Source organism: Patagioenas fasciata, chromosome 10 (genome assembly GCF_037038585.1).
Source record: "Patagioenas fasciata isolate bPatFas1 chromosome 10, bPatFas1.hap1, whole genome shotgun sequence".
Lineage (NCBI taxonomy): Eukaryota > Metazoa > Chordata > Aves > Columbiformes > Columbidae > Patagioenas > Patagioenas fasciata.
The window spans coordinates 9,974,419-9,997,052 of NC_092529.1; the positions used below are offsets into that span (position 1 = coordinate 9,974,419).

General features: G+C 38.0%; 1 protein-coding gene and 1 long non-coding RNA gene across 2 annotated transcripts; one reads left to right on the top strand and one right to left on the bottom strand.

Moving 5' to 3' along the window:
* The first annotated feature begins 718 nt into the window (after nt 1-718).
* On the top strand, nt 719-21,940 carry LOC136105746 (inter-alpha-trypsin inhibitor heavy chain H3-like). The gene is made up of 21 exons (XM_065845544.2): nt 719-844; nt 4,181-4,204; nt 5,364-5,530; nt 6,519-6,623; nt 7,045-7,207; nt 8,130-8,240; nt 8,870-8,995; nt 9,538-9,654; nt 10,425-10,593; nt 10,908-11,033; nt 11,283-11,464; nt 12,205-12,390; nt 13,313-13,452; nt 13,844-13,998; nt 15,823-15,843; nt 17,476-17,523; nt 18,155-18,268; nt 18,854-19,058; nt 20,144-20,316; nt 21,257-21,368; nt 21,468-21,940. Exons 1-21 carry the CDS (start codon nt 755-757, stop codon nt 21,595-21,597), a joined length of 2,664 nt encoding a protein of 887 aa, XP_065701616.1. The 5' UTR covers nt 719-754; the 3' UTR covers nt 21,598-21,940.
* LOC139828775 (uncharacterized) lies at nt 8,300-17,310 on the bottom strand. The gene is made up of 3 exons (XR_011740715.1): nt 15,999-17,310; nt 15,200-15,370; nt 8,300-8,501 (listed from the first exon to the last, which is right to left on the bottom strand). It is a non-coding gene; the product is annotated as an uncharacterized lncRNA (long non-coding RNA).
* Nucleotides 21,941-22,634: the final 694 nt, after the last annotated feature.

The window sequence follows — 22,634 nt, forward strand, 5'->3', positions numbered from 1 at the left end:
GCACCTCGGCAAGCTGCCTGCAGGAACACCAGGAAATACCTCAAATTCCATAAATTTTGTTATCGCTGAGCATTTAACCCCCAGTCTGAAAAGTCTGTGTTTCGTTCAGGGGAGGAGATGAAATCTGTTAAAAAGATGAAGAGACAATTAATGCTGTCACGATAACAAACAGACCCTGCAGCAGCAGGCTGGGTGGGTATTGACTGTGCAGGACCCTGGAGCTTGGAGCTGGTTTCAGCCATGAAGATGGACAGGAAAGCAAGCAATAGGAAAGTTCTGCACTAGATGAGACATGTCAAATAATGATACAGAAATCGGGTACCTGAGTGATATGCAGGATTACGGCAGGTAGTTTTTGAAGAGGAGCATAAAAGGAGTTTAAGAGACTTCAAGCTCTGCTATGGCTGCAATAAATGCAGGCCAGGGCCAGGCTTAAGAAGGTATCAGAAAGATAATGGTTTTCATTTGGAAAAGGGGTGAGTCTGGAGCAGAGATCAATCTCAGCTGTCTGTACAGGAATAGGTGTTGATTTCTGCGTGGAGATACTATATAGAAGAGAGATTGCTGAAGTATTCTGTGAATTCTCTATTTTGTAGCAGTATTCTGCAGATGATGCAAATTCAAAATTCAGTAACAGATTTTCCTCGAATGCCTAATGTTTAATCCCACTTCTCGCTGGGTTATTTATTAACACTTGGTAAACAAAGCATTACATATATATGCATATCATTCAGATTGGAAACTTCTTTCCAAAATGGAAAACCATCTGTTACTTTTCGTTTTATTATTGATTCCTGCCTTTGCATCATCAGATCTTTTGGTAACTCATGTCAGAAACATCAAGGTAAGTAATCAACCATGCATGGGGCTCCAATTCTTCATAGATTAACTTCCCGCTATTTATCAACATTTATCAGAGATGGCATCCAGATAAATATGTCCAGTATTCAAATGCCACAGTAGGATTTTTCTCGCAAGATTTGCATGCTAGCGTAGCATTCAATATATCTGTGTCGCTCAAAGGTGCCGTTCTGGTTTTCACTGGATCTCTAAGGCAGCGCTTCCTCATGTTCTGCTTAAGCTTCTCCAGTTAAGTTCCCAGCCACTATTCCTCACCTCAATAAATTATCTTCCTCTCAGTAGTTACACGCTATGAAAAGTTACAAAGGGCAAATGTCTTTGGGGAGCATTGTAGGTTAGTGAGTAGAACAGGACAGAGCAATTTACAGTCAATTTCTGTTGATTAGGTAACAGTCTTTGCCAAGACTTTTTCTTTGAAAATCAGGATAATAATATATCTAACATTTTAAAATCAGCTTGAGACTTATAGCTGCAAATTGGAGTTGCCGTGGGTTCTTATTATTTAACCATTACATGGCCAAGCTATAATGTAGATTTTTCCTCTGATTACCATACTACCTGTTGTTCTCTGTAGGTCTTGCAATGCTAAAGCTTTTCTAAATAGAAAATAGCCAAAGCTTAGTGCAGTGCTTCATCCATACATACAGAACACTACAGGAAAGTCCCTTGATTCTCCCAGTGTTGTTATATACTTTATACAAGTGTAATTTGATTGAAATGGAGGAGATTGTTGTGTAGTGTGAAGGTCTCAGTCCCCATCCCTGATTTTGCTCCTTTGAGCAAGCAGCATGCCAGTGAGGAGTGGTGAAGCACAGCTGGAATTCTGTCTGGCTGATGACCTTGAAGCTGTCAAAGCTGCTTTTAAAGCCACAGTCAGGTAAACACAACTGGCAGACGAAATTCTGTGAAAACTGAACAAAAATCCAATACAAAGATCCCTACATGCACTTGTACACCTTGTTCCTATGCATGCAGCTACTAAGGGTGGGAAAGGTTTTTCTAGATTAAAAACTACCCATAGCACTACATATTCAAAGCACAGGTAGTGATGATACAGCCTTCCTTTTATGAATCTCTCATTTTGGCAGCAGTGAGACTCCTGCATTGCTCACAAAGAAGTTTAGTTTCTGTAGCTTAGCTGCATTATGGTCTCTTCTCTGTGATAGCCAATTAGCATCACTTGGAATAATAAAATCTTTAATGTTGCTGTGGATTTGGAAATAATATTCCTACCTTATTTTTCCTATGTAGTGCTTGAGGATATATCCAAATGCCTCATTCAGTGTTGTGAATTCCTGGAGGTCACTTTAAGTTAACTGTATAGTCTTTGCTGAATCTTTTAGTCATGCTGTGTTTGAGTTTCCCAAGCTGTAAAATCAGGGCTTCTTTCAGCAAGTGCTGTCATGGGAGCCCTCTTTTCCCTCCCTGTTTTCTTGGGAATTCAGATTCCTTTTTTATTCTGCTCTTCCTCACCAATTTCTATAGATTTTTTGCACCTATATTCTTTGCTGTTGCCACAACAAAACAGTATTAAACAAAAGCAGAATTCATTACTGTTATGCAACTGAAAAAAATTCCTAATAATTGCCACAACCGGCAAATATGTGGAAAAACTATAGAAACATTTTGTCAAGTAACTGTAATTATACAAGGTAGAGGATACGAAAATCTCAGTTTGATCTAGAATTGCATAACATTTTTTAATGGGACACTCTCACTTTCTGCCCACATAACTTAAAATGACCTTGATGTCATTGAGGTCTCTCGCTACATCCAAGTGAATCATTAAGAATGAAAAAAATCATAGAATCACAGAGTCACAGGGTGTACTCCCTGTGCAAACCAGGGTCAGCTAGAGCACGTAGCCCAGGACAATATCGGGCTGGGTTTGAGTATCTCCATTGAAGACCAGCCAAGTACTAAGTGATTAATACCTTTCACCAAGAGATTTTTCTGTATTTTCTTTTTTAATGAGAATGGCAGAATACCCACCCAAAATATTTACAGAATCAGAACAGAACTCTTTCAAAACTACTGTGAAACCCATAATTCTGATAAGGCATGTGCACAGCAGCAATTCTGTAAAAGTTAAGTGCAGGTAAAGTATCTTTTCATTTAGGAGTTAGTAGTCAGAATTGTAGAATTTGTAATTAAAGAACATATTTTTGCACCTTTTTGTATTCTTAAACTGCTTGGTAATTCCACTGTAAGGAAAAGCGTGTACCAAATAACCTGACATTTCAGTGACTTTCAGCTCTTCATTTCCTGGAGTCAGTACCTTAGTTCATGTTTTGTAAGGGGAAATGATGAGCCAGAATGGCAGTATAGATATAGAAAAGATAATTTCAGTTTGGAAAAGGACAGTTTTGAACTGGTGCATGCTCTACACAGGCATTAAAAAAGCCCCCATAGGTTTGTGAAACAGGAGAGACGTACACACAGAAATCACCTGTATGGCAATAACAGTTTGGAAGATGAACCTAGGGAAATGTATACGGACCTTTTGGCCAGATTCTTACAAAAGCTGAGCAGCTCTGCCCCCATCCTCGCATTATCATAGATTTAATATAGTATCTTGAAAAAAAACTCCAAAACAAACAAAAAATAATGCTGTGTGTCTCAGTTTCCAACATGTAGAACTCCTAAGTGTGAAAGTTAACAAAAGCCTTAAATCTCCATGAGATATGCATCTGACTTGATACTTCATTGTGTCTTTACCCCTCGATTTGGTGGAACAGATAAACACGCTTGTGCAAAATGTGACCCACAGGGCTCTTGTAGCCAAAAAAGATAAGGTATTTGCAGCCAGGCTTACGGGAATTGAGTTACACAAGCTGTTATTTAACATGATTCAGTAAGTACATTTGAAGCCCATCCTCTCTTTCAGAAGAGAGTACATTGTGTTTTTGTAGAACTTCTGATATTTTCACCTACTTGGGGAGCAAATGTGCAAAAAAAAAAAAAAACACAAAACCAAACAAACAAAAAAACCCCAACAGTTTAAACGGGTTTGGTTTGGTTTGTTTTTTTTCCTTCCAGGCAGCCTGTCATAGTGACCACCTCTCCTCTCTGTAACCCTGCTGAATTACTATTTTACTTATTCACATTAGAATGTGAGGCTGTTGGGTTGAAACAGGAAAAAATTAGGAGTAAGTCTGAAAGAGCATGAGGATGGGTCTGCCTGATGGTTTGGATGTGTGTATAACCGGACAACTTCTTTGGACTTGGAAGCAGAAGACAACTACATAGGTGTTAAGTGATTTATTTCTAAATGCAGCTTTCCTACCTTAATATTTTTTCCCTGTTTTTCTCTTCACAGAAGCGAAATGCTGATAATGACTTGGTGAGTAGGGCTTGGTTTTGTTGGGGCTACTGAGAAAGATTTACAGTGACAAGAATATTCTTACTATGTTCACAACATGTTTCTGTGAGTCCAGTCTGAGCAAATGGATATTTCTGAGTGGGTGTGATGAGAGGAGTAGCCCAGCGTTGCTTGTTCTAGGCAGTAGGACTAACTGGGCAGTTCCTTTCCAAGCTCTGATGGAAACTCCTGGACAAGGAAAGAGAATAAACAAATTATTTTTAACCTCCTTGTATTTGAATAAATAGCAAAGGTGTTTGAACTCACCTCTGTATCTCTAACAGACATCCAGTCTGTGATGGTTTTATTTTTACTTTTATTTTATGTTGTAATTATTTCTGAAAAAGGCAAGAGACCTCGGCTCTGAGGCTGATTCCACTTGGCACCTAGACTCTACTTCAGCAATGCTTAAATGCTTTGATTGTTTGGGGACCTTCTCAATCAACCAGCTAGAGATCAGGCCCACCATCAAACCCCTACGGTTCCTTCCAGTGCTGGTTTTGCTGCAAGAAGCAAACCCTGCCATTGTGGAGTTGCCTATGGAGTCTTATCTGTTGTTACCTCTGCTTTCCTATAGTCTCCAGCAACCTTATGCATGAGTGTTCAAAAGAAAATATTTCCCTACCCACTTGTTTAAAGAAGAATGAGCCCCAGTTGTGAAGATATTGAGATAAACATAAAATGGAATTTGAAGCCATCTGGAATTGTTTAGGTCTATTTTTAAACAAGATGACTCCTTAAATCCCTGCTCTAGGAGTCATCCAATCCACTGATAATTACAGTCACTAATATAGTGAGGCAGCAGCAAGTTGTTGTGCTCTTTGACTTAACCACAAGCAAAAGTCACAGACTTAATAAAGGAAAAAAAAAAAAAAAAGGTGATTCTTAGAATGTCAGTGTCTTTGCTGTGGCAGTAGTATTTTGTTAAAGAGGCTGTAGTTAGAACTTGTGGAGTAGCACAGCAATGGCAGCGTGATAGGTATCCAAGGAAACAACTCTTCTTATGATCAGGTATTTCCTGTTTTGCTTTGGAGTGATAGAATGTCCTGCCGTTACTTCTTTCTATAAATATGATCATGGCTGATCAGTGTAACAGCTAACTCTTTCTTTGTATGTTTGTTTTTAATTTTTCAATCTACAGGTTGTCAATGGAATAGAAATCTATAGCATGAAAATTGATAGTAAAGTAACTTCACGATTTGCCCACAATGTCATCACCAGTAAAGCTGTCAATCGTGGAAATGTACACAAAGAAGTTGTCTTTGATGTTGAACTCCCTAAGACAGCCTTCATTACCAACTTCAGCATGTGTGTAATCTTTATATTATAGATAGAAAAGACTAAAAATCTATGCAAATGCAACTGGGAGAAACGGAACCAAAATGTTCATTTTTACTTCGCCATTTGAATAGATTTCTAAATGCCTCCTGGGTAATTTTCTGATTCTGTTAACATAACATGCAAGATACTTGGAGAAAAACAAACATTGGTACGTCTATAGAAAAGATGACTAATTTTCAGTTATTTCTGTTCATCATCATGGACCTTAGGGAACGGAGCATCTTCTCTGGAGATCCATTCATCTTTTCAGAAACACCACTTACTTACTCTGGTGTTCTTAAACCAGAAAAGTTCTATTAGTGAATTTCCCTGATGGCATTATAGCTTAATTTATTTTCATTTAAAAATCATATTTGAATCAAAGGCAGGAAATAGAATTATTCTCTTACATTTGTACCTTTCATTGCAATAATATGCAATTCTCACACCATTAGGAGGTTTAATTTGGTTTAAACATATCCATCTCAGCTAATCACACTATGCCTCTTTTATTTTCAGCAAAAAGAAACAGTAACTTCTAGGGCACAGCTATTCTTAATGTGTGCTAGAACTTTTAGTATAGGATGAGATGAACCTCCTATGAGAAATGCCTGTTTAACGGTGTAAGGAGTCTAAAGATGAAATGTTCAGCTGTAGATAGCCACATTTGGATCCATTAATCTTGCCGTTACATGAAATGAGATTGTTGTGCTGCTAAAGTGTAGGAATATGGCAGGTGGAAGTGGTGTTGCCATCAGCTTAGTTTTGATCTAATTAATTTTCAAAGTAAAAATTGGTTTAGATTCTCTCAAGATACTGAGCACAAAGCTCTTCATTCCGGCCAAATTCACTGAGAAGACCAGCTTCAGTGAAAGTGCTCAAACCTTGGCAGTATCAGATTCCTGAGGACGCTTTTTAGCAAACCAATCAATAGACAGAGGATTACCTATAGTAACTAGGACTTTTTCATCTGCAGGACAATTGATGGTGTCACTTATCCTGGAACTGTAAAGGAAAAAGAAGCTGCAAAAAAGCAATATGAGAAAGCTGTTTCAAAGGGACAGACTGCTGGTCTTGTCAAGTAAGAGTGATGTCATGTGTGGCTTCCACAACATCATCCCATAGCACATTGTCAGATTGGAAATAGCTTGTTCTGGCATATTTCTGAAGTTTGTTTTTTACAGGACTAAAGAACAATCATTAGGTTAGAGTCATTGCAGTGTAAATTATAAAAACAAAATAAAACTTCTTACTACACTGGCAATACCTACAATTATGGAAAGACTGTTTCTGCAGCTTTCACTGACTTTGTATAACCTGTTCCTGGGATTAAGCTCACTGGGAAAACTGAGTGAATTCTACAGTTTTAGTATGATTTTAGCAACAGATCAAAATTCCCATCTTTGTTTTACTCATCTTTGAAAATCATACTCCACCAACCCAAACATGAAATATTGTTAAAAAGGATAAAGATATTCTTTTTCTTACCCACTTAAATACAGAGCTTCAGGAAGAAAAACAGAAAAATTCACTGTCTCAGTCAACATTGCAGCAGCCAGTAAAGTGAATTTTGAACTCACATATGAGGAACTGCTGAAGCGACAATTCGGAAAATATGAGATGTTCATCAAAGTAAAACCGAAGCAGCTTGTCAGAGATTTTGAGGTAAATGGCAAACTGGACCCAGTTGGCTACTGTAACTTAAGAGATGATGAAATTCTGTACATCTGTTGAAAGTGGAGTACCGTGGTCATTCCCATTGATTCACAGGTGATGTTTCTAATGAATTGTGTGGGGAGTCCACACCAGTGTGCTTTAGTGCAGGTTTTTATTTGTACGCCTGACCAATTGGTTCAGCTACTAACCCTCCAAAAGAAATGATGTATGGAAACCTGAAAAAGCCATTATGATGCCTTGGGCTAAAATAGAAGACCAATAACTTTTAAAAATGCCTTTATAGCACAAACTACATCGTTCTCATCCCACTCATGACACTACATCATCTTAAATTACAGTGATACATATATCACATTCTAGAATACTGTCTTTTGTGTGCCAAAACTTGTCTATGATCACTACAATCTGCCTTGCTAAAACCCAGCTCTAAGGCAAAATTTTTCTCCTTTGTATGCCCAGAAAATGCTGTGTAGAAATCATTACAAAACTCAGTATCTGTAGAGTTTCTGGAGCATTATTTTAAACATACTATGATAGAAGATTCTGAAATACAGGTCAAAGATGGGCACAACTCATAGCTATTGGCTGGGTTATATTTTTGAAGGACTTGAGTACTGACATTTTACAAAATTCCAGTATCTAACTTTCAAATAAGTTATATTTCTCCTAAGCTTTATTTGTTTCTAGCTGTGTTTTTAACTTCTGTGTATAAAAAGGTCTGCTTGCTGATGGCATGTCCACACACTGTGGATTTGATCTGCCATTATGAATTACAAAAGTAAATTTCTTTTTCTTCTACAAAAATCATCCCTCTTTCACATCTTTAGTTGCCTGCTGATCCCCCTGTAAATGGCTATGTTGATATATTGTGGGGTAATCAATGACAATGAATTTTCAATTAATATTTCAGATCGAAGTAGATATCTTTGAGCCCCAGGGTATAAGTGAGCTGGAAGCGGAAGGAACGTTCATCACCAATGAACTACAAAATATCGTAAAAAAAACTTTTTCAGAGAAAAAGGTACAATGGCTACTGCATTCCATTTATTATGATTATAATACTGAAATAATAATGTCAGTGCAAAATGCTGTAGTGGCTAGCAATGAAAGTGAGAGGAAAAACATAAGAGAAAATACAGGAAAGGCTTGTCTGTGCAAACAAGCTCTGAATTCCAAGCTGGCAAGTTGAAGGGCATCTCCACGCAGTTCAGAAGCCACGTACCTGTTCGCATGGTGCTGTACCCAGGCTGGTAGGTCTTGTCCCGCAGCAGGAGTTGGAAACCTGAATACAGAAGAACTGACTCAGTAACAAGTAGTTTGCTCATGTGTGGAGCTGGTAGAATTCCTAACACGCAGACTGCCCAACAGCCTTCTTGAAAGTGTCATTCAGAGTGGAGGGCTGAACCAAGGAAGAAGGGGAAGTAAACATATGAAGAAAGTTCTAGATAGCATCCTTCACATATCAGTTACCCATCAATAAATATATAAATGTGTGTCAATACAAACTAATATCTAAGCTGATAAAACAGGTTATTCTTGTGTCTGTGAATATGAACATACTAGTTTTACAAAAATGCAAACTTCTTTGTGTGTTCTGTAGAAAATTTTCAGCTATTAAGGTTCAGATGTAATGAAGGCTTTTCTTTTCAGGGCCATATCTCTTTCAAGCCAACCCTTGATCAGCAGCGAACCTGTGCAAATTGCTCGCAGTCTCTCTTGGATGGTGACTTCACTGTAAGATATGATGTGAAGAGAACAACTCCAGATAATTTACAGGTAAATCTGACAGCTGGAAATTGTTGAACAGCTTAGCTTGCACAGAGTCAGGGGAGCCAGCTGTTACCTGAAGGACAAGGAGCTGATAATGACAATACAGCTGAAAGCAAAGGGGCTTTAGTCAGCCAAGAGCCTGCTCCTCACATTTTCCAGAGATGTCAGTGAAATCAGCTGAGAGTCCAGGTCATAAGGGTAGTTTGTGGTGATGAGGCAACCCGAGTTCAAGGTGGAAAGTCAGGCTGCAGAGTGGGATCCAGATCAGCGGAGTCCATGGACAGGAACAGATATGGCTGTGGCACAGCTGGAGACCAGGTGTTCTTGCAGTGTAGCTGAGGCAGGGACTAAAGGCCCAGGCTTGTGCTTAAATTGAAGCTCCTGGGCTCATGGACAGAGGTGAGACTGGTCAGGACCTTTAAAGCTTGTTATTCCACTCAGCAGCTAGACACTAAATGAAAGTAAATTCTTCTTTATCCATTTTATCTTTATGATATACAAAAATTGTTTGTTGTTTGTTTGGTTGTTGTTTACATTTTATTTTTCAGATTGTCAATGGCTACTTTGTACATTTCTTTGCACCGACAAATCTTCCAATGTTGCCTAAGAATATTATTTTTGTAATAGATATTAGTGGCTCAATGTCTGGAAGAGAAATAGAACAGGTAAGTTATCACATTACTATAAAGTCCCAATGGACGAGCATTGGTTGTGGTGGAATGGACACGGTGGCTTAGAGTGCATATGCATGGCTTAAGCTGTATCAAGTGTTTTTATGCTGAGATGTTTCTAATGCTCAGCACCATTAGTACTGGTTTGAAGTGTTAATGTAGAACAAAATTCTATACATTGAGGCTATATTTACTTAGTTGTAAATGTTATTAGTTCAAAACTGTCAACATTTCCAGAATGCTCTGTCACACGTACTGGACAGTTCCAAAATTAAAATGTGCATACAGTACTATGCAGTATTTCTGTTGTATTTCCATTTCCTCTGGGATGCAGCAGCTCTTTTCATACTTAGGACTCCTCATTCTAAGCTAATGCTCAGAATTTTCAGGTTTTGCTGCTGCATGAAAATAGCCACGCTTGCTTGCATAGGAGCATCTCCACCAGCCTGTAGCTACTCATTTCCCATCACTTTCAATTTGCAATGCGTGCTTACCTCAGTGTAAGCAAGGAGCCATGACATGAGACCTGATTTTCCTCTCAGCTACAAAGATTTACCAGGTGGAACTGCAACCGGCTGACTTCACTAGAGTTGCTATGTAGTAGACACAGGGATTGGCAAGGACAGAACAAGCTCAGAATTTTTGCACGACATCCTGTGTAAAACTTAAAAATACCCAAATGCTGAGAGATGAATCACATAAAACCTCTAAGCACCTATTTTGGTAAATGTTGAACCATACATTTAAAACTCCTTGGCTTATAGACGAGAGAAGCACTTCTGAAAATCTTAGACGACATTAAAGAAGATGACTTCTTCAATTTCATACTGTTTGGTAGTGAAGTACACACCTGGAAAGAAACACTAATCAAGGCCACTCCTAAGAATTTGGATGAAGCAAGGGCGTTTGTTCGGGGCATTGACACTTCAGGCGGTAAGTACTTTACTGGACTTGCCAATATCTCATTCTGGAAATTCATCTACCAATTCAGTCTGTGAACAGAATGCTTTGGCTTTGTTTTTTTATTATTACTGATGAGACTCTTCCAAAAGTTTAGTCAGAATATGACATCTACTTTTTCTTATGATTCCAAAACCCAGATACTTTACTGTCTGAACCTCCCCCTGCTTGCAAACCCAAATCTTCCATTTTCATACTGTAATGAGATCTCATCAGATTCCAGCGAAAAATGGGCCTTTATTTTGACTTGTTTGTGCTGAAACCAAATTTTTCTGTCTACTGTGCAGCGACAAATTTACATGGTGGTATAATGAGGGGAATCAATATGCTGAATGATGCTCATGAACAAAACGTAGTGCCCAAGAGAAGTGCTTCTATAATTATCATGTTAACAGATGGCCAACCAAATGTAGGTAAGTTTGTGTTGGATGGAATAATAAAGAGAGTGAATTAACGAACAAAAAATGTTCTGTTAAAATTGGCCTCCATCTTTGATTTCTGTCTGTTTTCACGATTTAAATACTACTATACCAGCATTATACTACTAAAACAAGTTTTTGGTAATGCCTCCTAAGAAATCTGAACGTGACCAGCCGCATTTAATTTTGTGATAATTTTATCTATTTATGAAGAAAACTCAAACTCTTTCTGGCTTGATGCAGGTGTATCAAACACTCAGGACATTCAGACAGATGTAAAAAAAGCCATTGAAGGAAAATATCCCTTATATAATCTTGGTTTTGGCTATGGTGTTGACTACAACTTCCTGGAGAAGATGGCACTGGAGAATAAAGGATTAGCCCGTCGGATTTATCCTGACTCTGATTCAGCTTTACAGCTTCAGGTACAGTACTCACCCCTTAAATTAGATGAGAGATACATTAACTCAGATAACTATACAGATGTTCTTATTTTGAAATAATGAAAACCTCAAAGTGTAATCTGGTACTGAAATACTCAGGAGCCTGCTGTAATCAGAATTTTAGTTGCATTTAATTGTTCCCTTATATAAGCAGAATGTGGAAGGACAGTAAAATGGAGATACTGTGGACTATGGAAAAGGGTTCCAAACTTGGCATAGGGTGACACGAGTCATGGTTCTGAAGGACACAAAATTGCTGCAATTGTCATATCTCCTATACCTCACAGATCATGTAGATCAATCATGTCATGTCAAGGGAGGAGAAGGATGACAGAGCATAAAGGCTTTGGATATTCTGTCTTTAGGAACTTAATGCAAGCAGGTGTATTTTACCATACGTCTGAAGCATTTTATAGTCATATAAGTCATGAGAACAGGTATAGGTAGTACAGAGTTGACCTTTTTTACTTCTCACTTTCCAATAGCAGCCATTCAAAAATTCACCAAAGAATTTAGATACTGGATTTCACTGCAAGCTCTGCCAAAATCAGGTATCTAGTGTCCTTTTGCTTATGTTGTCATTTCAGTCTCTGCAGAGAATAGATCTAGAAACGTACTTCTAACAAATGGGGGGGAGCTTGGGAGCCTGGCTGCAGACCTACCTAGGAATTTACCTATGAACTAAAGAAACAATGTTTTCCTTATATTTTTTTATCCCATAGGGATTTTATGATGAGGTGTCAAATCCCATGCTCACAGACGTGGAGTTAAACTACCCAGAAAATGAAATATCAGACCTAACTAAGAACAGTTTTAAGCATTTCTATGATGGGTCTGAGATTGTGGTGGCTGGGCGCTTTATAGACAACAACCAAAACAGTTTGACTGTAGATGTGAGAGGTGAAGGCGTAAGTATGGATTCCTTTAACTTAAGTAAGATATGCAAAACATCAATGTCCAAAGCTGGCAAAACTTAAAATATTTGCTGGTATTTCTTTACCCAGTGACAGGATGTGTTACTGCATATGTGAGGAACTAAATGTGCCAAAGTAATTGCTTTTAAAACTGCAAGTTACTTGCCTGAGTCAGGTGTACTAGGGTCAGTCTGGAACAACTTTGTGCAGTGTGACTGGATTAGCTTGGCTAACAGGTTTGTTTGGGTGGTTTTTTGGCTGGGTTTTGTTTTGTTTTATCCAGTTTAGTCTCTAAACACACTACCTGGTTATTTCAGGAGCCAAATGTTCAGTGTTCACAGACACTAGTCTTCACCGGGTGAAGAAAAAATAGAACTCTACTTCTAATAGGAACTGAATGATCCAAATCCAGCTCTGCATTCTGTAAAAATATTTGCCTTGATATTCAAGAAACACAACACAAACATTATAGATTATGTTATCATAAATACTGTGAACTGCATATATGCCGTATACACTGTGGTGTATTAAATATATTGTAAGAAATTAGGTATGTTTCAAATACAAATAATGTATTATTAGTAAGCTAGCCAGTGTATCTGCTTGAACATGTGCCTATATAAAATCCCTGTCATAATCAAAGTTCTATAAATCCTGAGGAGCCAAATTCTAACGAACAAAAATGCCGTGTGAATTTGGAAACCCCATTATGTCCTATAGCACACAATACTAACTTTCACAGAAGCAACAGAACAAAGAGCCTGATACAACACTGACAATTTCCTGGGCAAGGGCTGTGTAGGACCAGACTGTTTTTCAATTTCATAAGATTTTCAGATGGGAAGATCTTCATTTTGTGAGGTTCTGGAAGTGTCTGGTTACTTATGATACAAAGAAGTTTCCTTATTCCTAACAGGCTAACGACGCCCTGTCGTATACTGCACAACAGGATGTTGAGCAAACAGCTAAAGCTTTCCAAGAGCAACAATACATATTTGGAGATTACATTGAGAGGCTCTGGGCTTATCTCACCATTGAACAACTCCTGGAAAAACGGTAACTATATGTAGAACATCATGTTCCATGAATGCGTTAAGCCATCTGACGGGTGCAAATTCTAGGATATGAAGCCCAAATTCACATCACACCGAGGTGCCAGTGGAAACGTATAAAATTCAGTAAGGAAAATCCCCCGACCTATTCTCCTCCCCAGCCTCAGTATTTCTGTTTCAGGTTGCAAATGAAACAATTTCAAATTATTGCTAATACAAAACACAGTTTTGCCTTTTTCTTGGATAGCCAGCAGGATCAGAAGTGCTCTCCAAGAAATATTCTTTATTGATAAATTTGCTGCAGAGAAATGATGTTACTTTAAAGAAAAATATTTAATCCAGAGTTCAGTGAGTAATGTAGCAATTATTGATGCTGGGAGTCTGTCTGTATTCAGTATTGCAGCTACAGGAGAAGAAAAGGAGAATTTTACAGCTGAAGCCCTGGATCTCTCACTGAAATACAAGTTTGTAACGCCACTGACATCCATGGTGGTAACAAAGCCAGAAGACCATGACAATCAAGATGGGATTGCTGATAAACCCATTGAAGGTATAGACATTTTCACAATTTTACTTTATTTGGGAAGCCAAATGTTCCTTTGGTGTTCCCCTAAAGAAAGGCTTTTGTGTGGGCACAGTTTTAAAAATGTTTCTGAAAAATCTGCTTTCCAAGCCTTGCATACGTATGGTTTATGCAAAATTACTTTTCATCATAAAGCTCATTTCCATCAAACCATCTTTTGTTACTGAATCATACAGACAAAAATACTATAAACTGAAAATAATTGTATTTAAAGCTAAAGATATAAAATTTACATCAAAAAATGAAAAACAAGAAGCATTTCTAATCTAATAATCCAGCTATATTCAGTTGACTTCACATCACTTTCTCCTTCATTTTTCTACATACTTCAGCTTAGTGTGAGATATAGTAACGTCTTGCTACATGAAAACAGAAAATTTGCATGAGATCTTCCTTGTGCAGGATATCTCAGTTTGTACAAAGATGGAGATGACAGCCGTAAAACACAGTATTCATATATATTGCAGAAAGACAAGCAATTATATTGAAGGCACACAATTTGTTCTCGACTGCTCTGATATTATAGTTTGGCTAATTATTAACTCCTTGCTCAGTAGAGCACTCTGTGTTCATACAGTTCAGCCTCTTTGTTTAATCGGTGTGAAACAGAAGGACTCTACTCCTCTTTAGGAAAGTAAAGCAAACGGTGTCCACTCAGTGCACCCCAAAGCCCTCCTGCCCTCATCTGTGTGTGTTCTTGGGGCCATCCTCATCTCTCCCTCATTCAACGGGTCTGACAAACCTCTTGTGAGGCTTTTCAGTCTCCTCTATTTGCATCCGTTATTTTTTTTTCCAAAAACTTTCGCTTAGTGCCCCTAAAAGTTCCTCCCAGGCTCTGTGTGGGCTCTTTGCTGGCTTCTAGATGAAAAACTTTCTCATCTCCTGCATTTGGCCTGGTAACTCACAGCATAACTGAGATGCTTACTGGAGGTTAGTGGGTTTTTCTTTCAACCGGAGTAAGTCTTGAAATCAATTAATTGCTAATTGCTCTTCAATTCTGAATAATTCTTCAAGCATTCTGCTGATAAAATTTTTGCATTATTTTTCGTAACCCTCATTATGAGATACTGACATAAAAACACTTCTTGTGTAATTTAACATTCAAGTCATTATACAGCATAATGACTTTAAAGTTTACAGCTGAACTCCATGAAATGGAAAAACTTACCCAAAGATCTGACAGAAGTAGCATCTACTCAGAGGGATCTTCAGCTCTTTGCTTTGCTTTTCCAGGTACTTGCAGTACAAAGGCCCTTTTCTGGAGTTCTTTCCAAGTAAATCCTCTTTGTATACAGAAAGTATAGAGCAGTAATAGGAGAAAATACTCAAAACACTGCTGCTGTAAAGGAAAAGAAAATAATTTTTACACACCCTAGAATCTAGACTCACAAATAGGATTATTGAATCATCCAGTCAGTATTAACAGAATTATGCCAATGCCTTGAAAACCGCACAAGTATAAAACCAGTAAGGAACATTTTGCAATGAGGAAATGGCATAACAATAGAACAATTACTAATAGTGCTCCTGTCATATGCTTAATTAATTGCAGTTTTGCTGCCCCACATGAGAGCTTTTTACTTTCAGTGAGTTTCTGTTTGATCTACAAATATTTAGTTTTGTTATTGGGAAGAAATGGAATTGTAAAATACTGAAGCTACCTGGTTGAATTGTCAAACAGTTTTTAATTTATTTCTTTTTTAGAATGTTTTAACAGGGTCTGTTTAATCATACAATTGAAACTGTAAATTTCTTTTTCTTCCTTTACTTCTTACCTGCCCATGGTAACAGCTGAAGGTATGTACATTTCTTGTCATATTTACTTAATATTTTTAACCATTAGAGATTAATTTCCTGCATCACTTACTTGATCTAAGACATAATATTGTCATTAAATTCTTGGTGAATAAACAAGACTATGTTATAAATAGATTGAAAATTTTTCAGCTGGCAAAGTTTGTAAATACCATTTTCAGTGTGGTTGCTCCTTTCTCTGGTAACTGCAGCATCCCACCATCACTGATTTCAGGCCCAGTATGACTCAGTTGCTTCCCAGGCTGCTGATCCCAGGTACCTTGTGGAGCCGTCTCTCGTACAGAGGTGTCTGCACTGATGCTGGGATTGCTGCTTCTTCAGCACAGCTCTGTCTGCAGCCACCTCTCTGTAGTTTCAGCTGTAAAAAGGTAGAAGACTAGAAAAATGTGGAAGCATGTGGGTAAATCTTACTGACTTCCAGTAGCACAGTTTAGAACAAGGTGGCACAGGGGAATCAGAGAAGAGCAGGTTGTGCCAGCCCCTTAGGGAGCAAACCCCATGCCTTCGGAAGAGGAACATTTTTGCTGAAAAGTAGGGTGTGCTTTCTGCCAATTTATGCCGTCTGCTTTGTTGCAGTACTGAATAAACTGGCTTGACTAAGTTTTTCTTTTTTAAAAATGCTTAGAAATTTATGCCTAATTACCAGATTTGGGAGGTGGTTTTGGTGAGAGAGATTCTTTTTTATTCTTCCTACCCTCTAAAATAACATTTTGTTTTATTCACAGCACAGGATATCACAGCTGCCATGCTGGGTGAGTCATTAGTTTAAGCTTCTGAATGAAGCAGCATCTATCAATGGAAATTGATTCAAACAACAAAAATTACCAGAGGGATAGAAACTGCATTTTCTGGGTTTACAACTGTATTTTAACAAATGCTACCAAATTCCCCTCACTGCTAAAAACACACTTAAAGGTTGAACAATGCCAAATGAAAAAGTTTCAGCTAAATAGCTTTTAGGGAGTAAATGCCAGTTCATCAGACCACCATTTTTTCCTGAAAGCTGTTTCCCAAGAACAGAGGATGGACTTGAATTTGCGTGTCCTTTGGAATTAGATAAAGCAAGGGACTGTGATGTCCATCTCTGGCTAAATTAATATGTTCAGTTACTTATGCAAAATGAAACTGTTTTATTCGAGAGAAGGAAAGAGACAGCAACCGATCCTTCAGATTGCTGGTTGGGCAATTGTGGAAATGGTGGTTTGGTTTAAGTTTTTGCTCTGGAGATTAGTCTCTGTCTAGCTTTCTCAAGACCTCATTGAAAAGACAGATTCATTCTGGAAAAAGCAGATGTCAAAACCTCAGAAGTTTTCAATGGGTGATGTTGCATTTCCTTGCTTAATCCTTAAGTCTGAGACATTTGTATCCTACAGATACATTACTTGGCCCTTGTAGAAACCCTCAAAGCAGTTTAGACTACAAATACATTTGTATCCTGAAACTTTGCTTGATTCAGATGGGGCACAAACCATCATTCCATAGACTATGTGCTTTAAAAACAAGGATGGAATTAGCAATTTACGTAGCATATTAACTTCCTGACATCTTGCATGTACTGTATGGATAATGTGTAAATATTCCATTTTGGTGTGAGTTTTTCTAATTTTTCTTTTTCTTTTCTGTCTGCAGCTCCACAATCTTTCTTATATAGTTCATACCCCACATGGTATACTAGTGGTGAGTAGTTTAGATCGTGTCTGCTAGAGGGGGAACAGAAGAAGGTATTTAAGAATAAATTGTACAATTTTTATGAATCTTTTAGATAATTCCCTTCCACAAAAGCAGCCATTCTATTTCTTTCCAAGGGACTAGTATTTTAATTTAAACATCTCTAAATGTTTTTTGAAGATCAAGTCACTGAGATTGTATATGGTCATTTTGTTAGTCCTCCTTCCCATTGCTAGACCTTGTGTTGGTAACTGCTTGTTCTCTGTTCAGGTGACCTTCTTGCCCTCGGTAATACTTTCATGGCCCTCAGAGATAAAAACCACCTTAGAGATGGCCATTCTGAACCTACAATCCACGTGCCAAATTTTGCAGTAGTCAAGAAATGCAGGATATATGTCACATACCTGGGAATGATGAGGGGGAAAAGGATGTAGTTCACTCTGGGGAGTTGTAGCAGCTTCCTTGGGTCCCCACCACTCTGCTGGAGGATGGGCTGGACTAAGCTGGGCATACAGCTTGTGCAGGGACCAGTTCCTGCTGGTCCCCAGCATTTGCAGGTCTGTTGCCACAACATTAAATGTTGGTGCAGAACTTTGAACCTGTGTATCACAATACAAATACCAGTGATTTGCCTTTACAGTTGATGGAGATCCACACTTCATTATATCGGTACCACAAAAAGAAGATGCCATTTGTTTCAATATCAATGAAAACCCAGGTGCTGTGTTAAATTTAATAAATGACCCAGTTACAGGTGAGTTTTTTATTTTTTAAAAATACAGTATATCAGGATACATATAATAAAATGTCTTAGGTTTAATGGCTATTTCTCTCTTTAATACTGCGTAAGCTTTTTTTCCCAGCAAAGTTAGGAGTTCCTGTAGCTGTGACAGGGTACCATCACCATGACTGTGTTTTCACTTCTTGCACCAAAATGAACTTTCAAACTTTGTTTGAAAACTACTGTGAGAGTTGAAAGACATACTTTGCCTCAGTGAGTAGTAGTACAAACAATAAAATAATCCTTAGAATTCCATTTCATGGAATTCCTGGTAAAGAGAGACCAGTGTCACATGGGCTGTTTGTGGCCATCACAGGCTCTTTGTGCTTTGGGAAATATTAAACTTTTCTCAGTAAAGTGGTTGTCATCCTTGTGGAAATCCACAGAACAGCCATCAGAGCTTTATTCTACTTGGGCATAAATGTGCATGAGTAATTCTGATCTATTTTTTAACTCATATTTGTTTCCTTGAGTTGTTAAATTTCTATGACACTCCTTGACATCAGTTGATCATGTCCTATCTGTAAAACAATACTTGATGTGTCCTTTTTATATTAGGCATCACAGTCAATGGAGAACTCATTGGTGATAAGAGGGAAAATACTGACGCAAAGATCCAAAACACATATTTTGGAAAACTTGGCATTGCAAATAAGCACCTGGATTTAAAACTGACAGTAACTCCTGAGAAGATCACAGTTCAGAAGGGCAATGAAAAAACAGGTTTCACCTGGCTTGACTCAGTCACTTTGCAGCAAGAAGGGTAAGGCTTACAGAAAGAATAGCAGCTCCTGTATTACTTTCTACACTTTTTTTAGTGTCAATAATATACTTCTAAGATTTGTCTGAATATACAAGAGAAATTTATTCATGTCCTGCTGAATTCTGCTCTCTACTTTGTTTTGTAACTGCTGAATATTTATTCATAAATTCCTGTGCTTGGAATAAGTGAAGAATTTTCCCTGATTTTCTATTAGTATGATGAAGGTAAAACTAGATTGGGTATTGTGCTTAACACAACAGTGTCTTGCAAATACTTAAAGAGTGACTTTACACACAATGTGTAACCTTTCAAACAAAGATATAATAATTTCCTGTAAACAGTCTCCATTTTAAGAAATTTTACCCTGTCAGCAGGTATATTTTGGATGAGATTTATCTATTACAGAATCGTTTATACCTGTCAAAAAGGAAGTTTAGAGAAGGAATGGGCAGCATCTCCTCCTCTTCCTCATTTATGTTTTCATTGTGTACCTGTAACAAAATTCCTACCTTCTCAAAGCATGGCAGTGCCACAGCAAGAGCACCGGAGCAAAACTGTTGTTCATACTGCATTCTTATTTTTTTATTATGATAGCCACTCTGGCGCTATCACTAACACAAGCAGAAGCAAATCTTCAGTATCCTAGCACTAACCTAGACAGTTCAGGAGTTGTCTTTTCTGGAAAAGAAGAGGAAAAGGTGTCAGTTAGCATCCAGGCAAGGAAGTGATGGTTTTATCTGTAATGTTTTTATTACTGAGCCTGAGGTGCTGTATCTACATGTCACTAACCTATCTGTGACTAATTGTGCTGTTATAGGGTGGGTTTTGGTAGAAACACCTTGCTGAAAAGTTTAAAGGCCGGGTAGCCTTTTCCAGTGTAATTTGGTATGAGATGGACTGTCTGGGAGCACACACAGATTCACATGGACCAAACCAGGCTGCAAAACCTCTATTTTAAAAAACACTGAGCAATTTATAAAGCCATGTTTGTTTGTTGGACATGGTTTTTTTTCTCAAGTTTCTTCTCATTGCTGTTAACTCTGGGAAGCACAATGTCCTAAGTCAAGTTTTTCTTTTCTCCTCAGTTTAACTTTGATAATCAATAGGAAAAAAAATCTGGTGCTCTCAATGGGCAACGGTGCCTCATTTGTTATTGTTTTGCACCAAGTATGGAAGAAACATCCTCTCCACCAAGACTTCCTAGGACTGTATACATTGGGAAGTGATAAACTGTCTGAACAGACCCATGGATTATTAGGTATGACTTCATTTAATGTTTTCGTGCTTGTCGTTCCGTATGAGACTACATAATTTGTAGACACAATCCTGTACTTAGCCTTTCTGAACTGAGATAGCAGAGGAAGCTGAGATTACATTGATTTGCCATATTAAAATTTCTGACAATATATTCTGGGCTCAGATTCATGCATTATCTTTTCATCAAATCCTCTGCTGCTCCTGAAATCTGTAGCGTCCATTGTCCTCACTGGCATCTCGAAACCTCTATTAGCTTCCTAAATCCAGCCTACAGATACGGATTTTTTTGTTACTAAGCTATTCTTCCAGTCTCTCGAATAGTCTGATCTCTCCTTTCATCTTATCACTTTTCTCTTAAGCAAAAGCACTCTGAGAAGATACATTAACTGGTTTACACAGCTCATCACTGTTTTCATCATCTGTGACCTCACTGAGTGATCTAAAGTCTATGCTCGTTATGGCACTCAGAGCACCAGCAGCATCCTGCACCAGCCCAAACAGGGCAAAAGTGTGTAAAAGCTGATCCTGGCAGGAGAGCAAAAATTCCCTACATGTCAGCCTTGTTCTGAGCATATCACATCCCAAAATTTCAAAGAGCAACACATGCATTATTTGATTAAAAAAAGCTAAAGACTCTGATGATACAGCTGAATAGAAAAGACACGAAGTGAGGATATCTTGAAGGATATGTAGAAAAAAGCTTATCTTACTGTGCATTCAGAAGCTGGAACTTACATCCAGATGATATGCATAGAATTCTGGTGAACCACAGGCATATGTTCAACCTTACATGAAACTTGGTGTTTGCGTATCCATTCAAAACCCTGAGGGAACGTGGAAAACAGCATAAGAATGTAAAAGTTCTGGGGTTTCTGTTTGGTTTGTTTCTGCTTTATTGTATGCAACATGCCTGAACTGGTAATTCTGGCTTCTATTTTTAGGACAGTTTTTCCGCCCCATTGACTTCACCATACTTGAAATTCATCCTGGGTCTGATCCCAAGAAACCAGATGCCACAATGATTGTTAAAAACAAGGAACTAACAGTAACAAGGTAAAATATAATTAAGTTCATAGCAAAGACTTAGGCAAAATTACCTGTCAAAGAGCAGCTTCTGCTTCGAGCCGCCCATGACTGTATTTTCCCTTGCAGGGGCTGGCAGAAGGATTTCAGAAGAGATCCTGCGCATGGCGTCGACATCCCATGTTGGTTTGTTCATAACAATGGAGCAGGGCTGATAGATGGTGTTCATACAGACTATATTGTTTCCACTCTGTTTTAAACAACTACAGCTTCCTGTAAAGTCACGGGTATACGGAGTCTGAAAGAACAGTATTTTTCAACATTTAAGAACTATTAAAAATACATAAGCTTACTGTGTTTGGCAATGCTAAGACAGAGTTTTGCTGCATATTTCATCAAATGTTAAGTGCTAAACAGCTATTCTGCTTGTGTGCACAGATATCACTCACCCACTGAAATATCCTCATTTTACTGAATAATTTACTAGTTTTAAAATTCTGACTTAAAACATTACTTTGTAAAACATAATGAGAACATTCTATCCAGTTTTAAATCAATAACTGTGTGTCAGGAGTGATTTAAATAAAGGCATCAGTACTTAATGTCTTGTTTTGTTATTCCAACAGCGATCAGGGTTTTCGTTCCGGTTTCACAGAGCCCAGGATGCCAGATGCAGTTTGAAATTCAGCACGAGAGGACAGCTGACAGCCCAGCACGTTTCAGGATCATTCAGTAGCACTTCAAACCATTGGGCTGCTTGCCTGTGCAGTGCTGCAGGCTGGCTGACTCTTAGCATCCAGGAATTCTGTGTTTTAGTATTTTAATTTGAACCTAACTTTTAAATGCCCCTATCTTTATAAATTAATGAAATACCACAGTTCCAAACAGCAATCAGATTCAAGTAATAGTAGCTGTCTTTTGGACAGTATCTTTTTTTTTTGTAAGAGCCTTACAGTCTTCTAGTAAAATTCCTCCCTCTGTTTCCGTAACAGGATTTACATATGTATTTCAGGACAAGTAGTGTCCCATTTATTTATATATTTATTTTGAACTGGAAGAAATTATAAGCTACTACTTCTAAAGCAAAAAATAAGCAGATTTCTTAGTTACTTCAAGTTTTCTTTTAATCAAATCAGCCACAACAAGGCAATTGTGGCGTCACAGGGCAAAGTAGAATGTTTCCTATTGTTCTATAACAAGGAGAGAAAGTCAGTGTGTGGGAAACTAGAATGCACATGCAAAGAAAGAGAAGTGTAATGGGAAGAAAAAAAAAAGAGATGCCATAAGATGTCATGG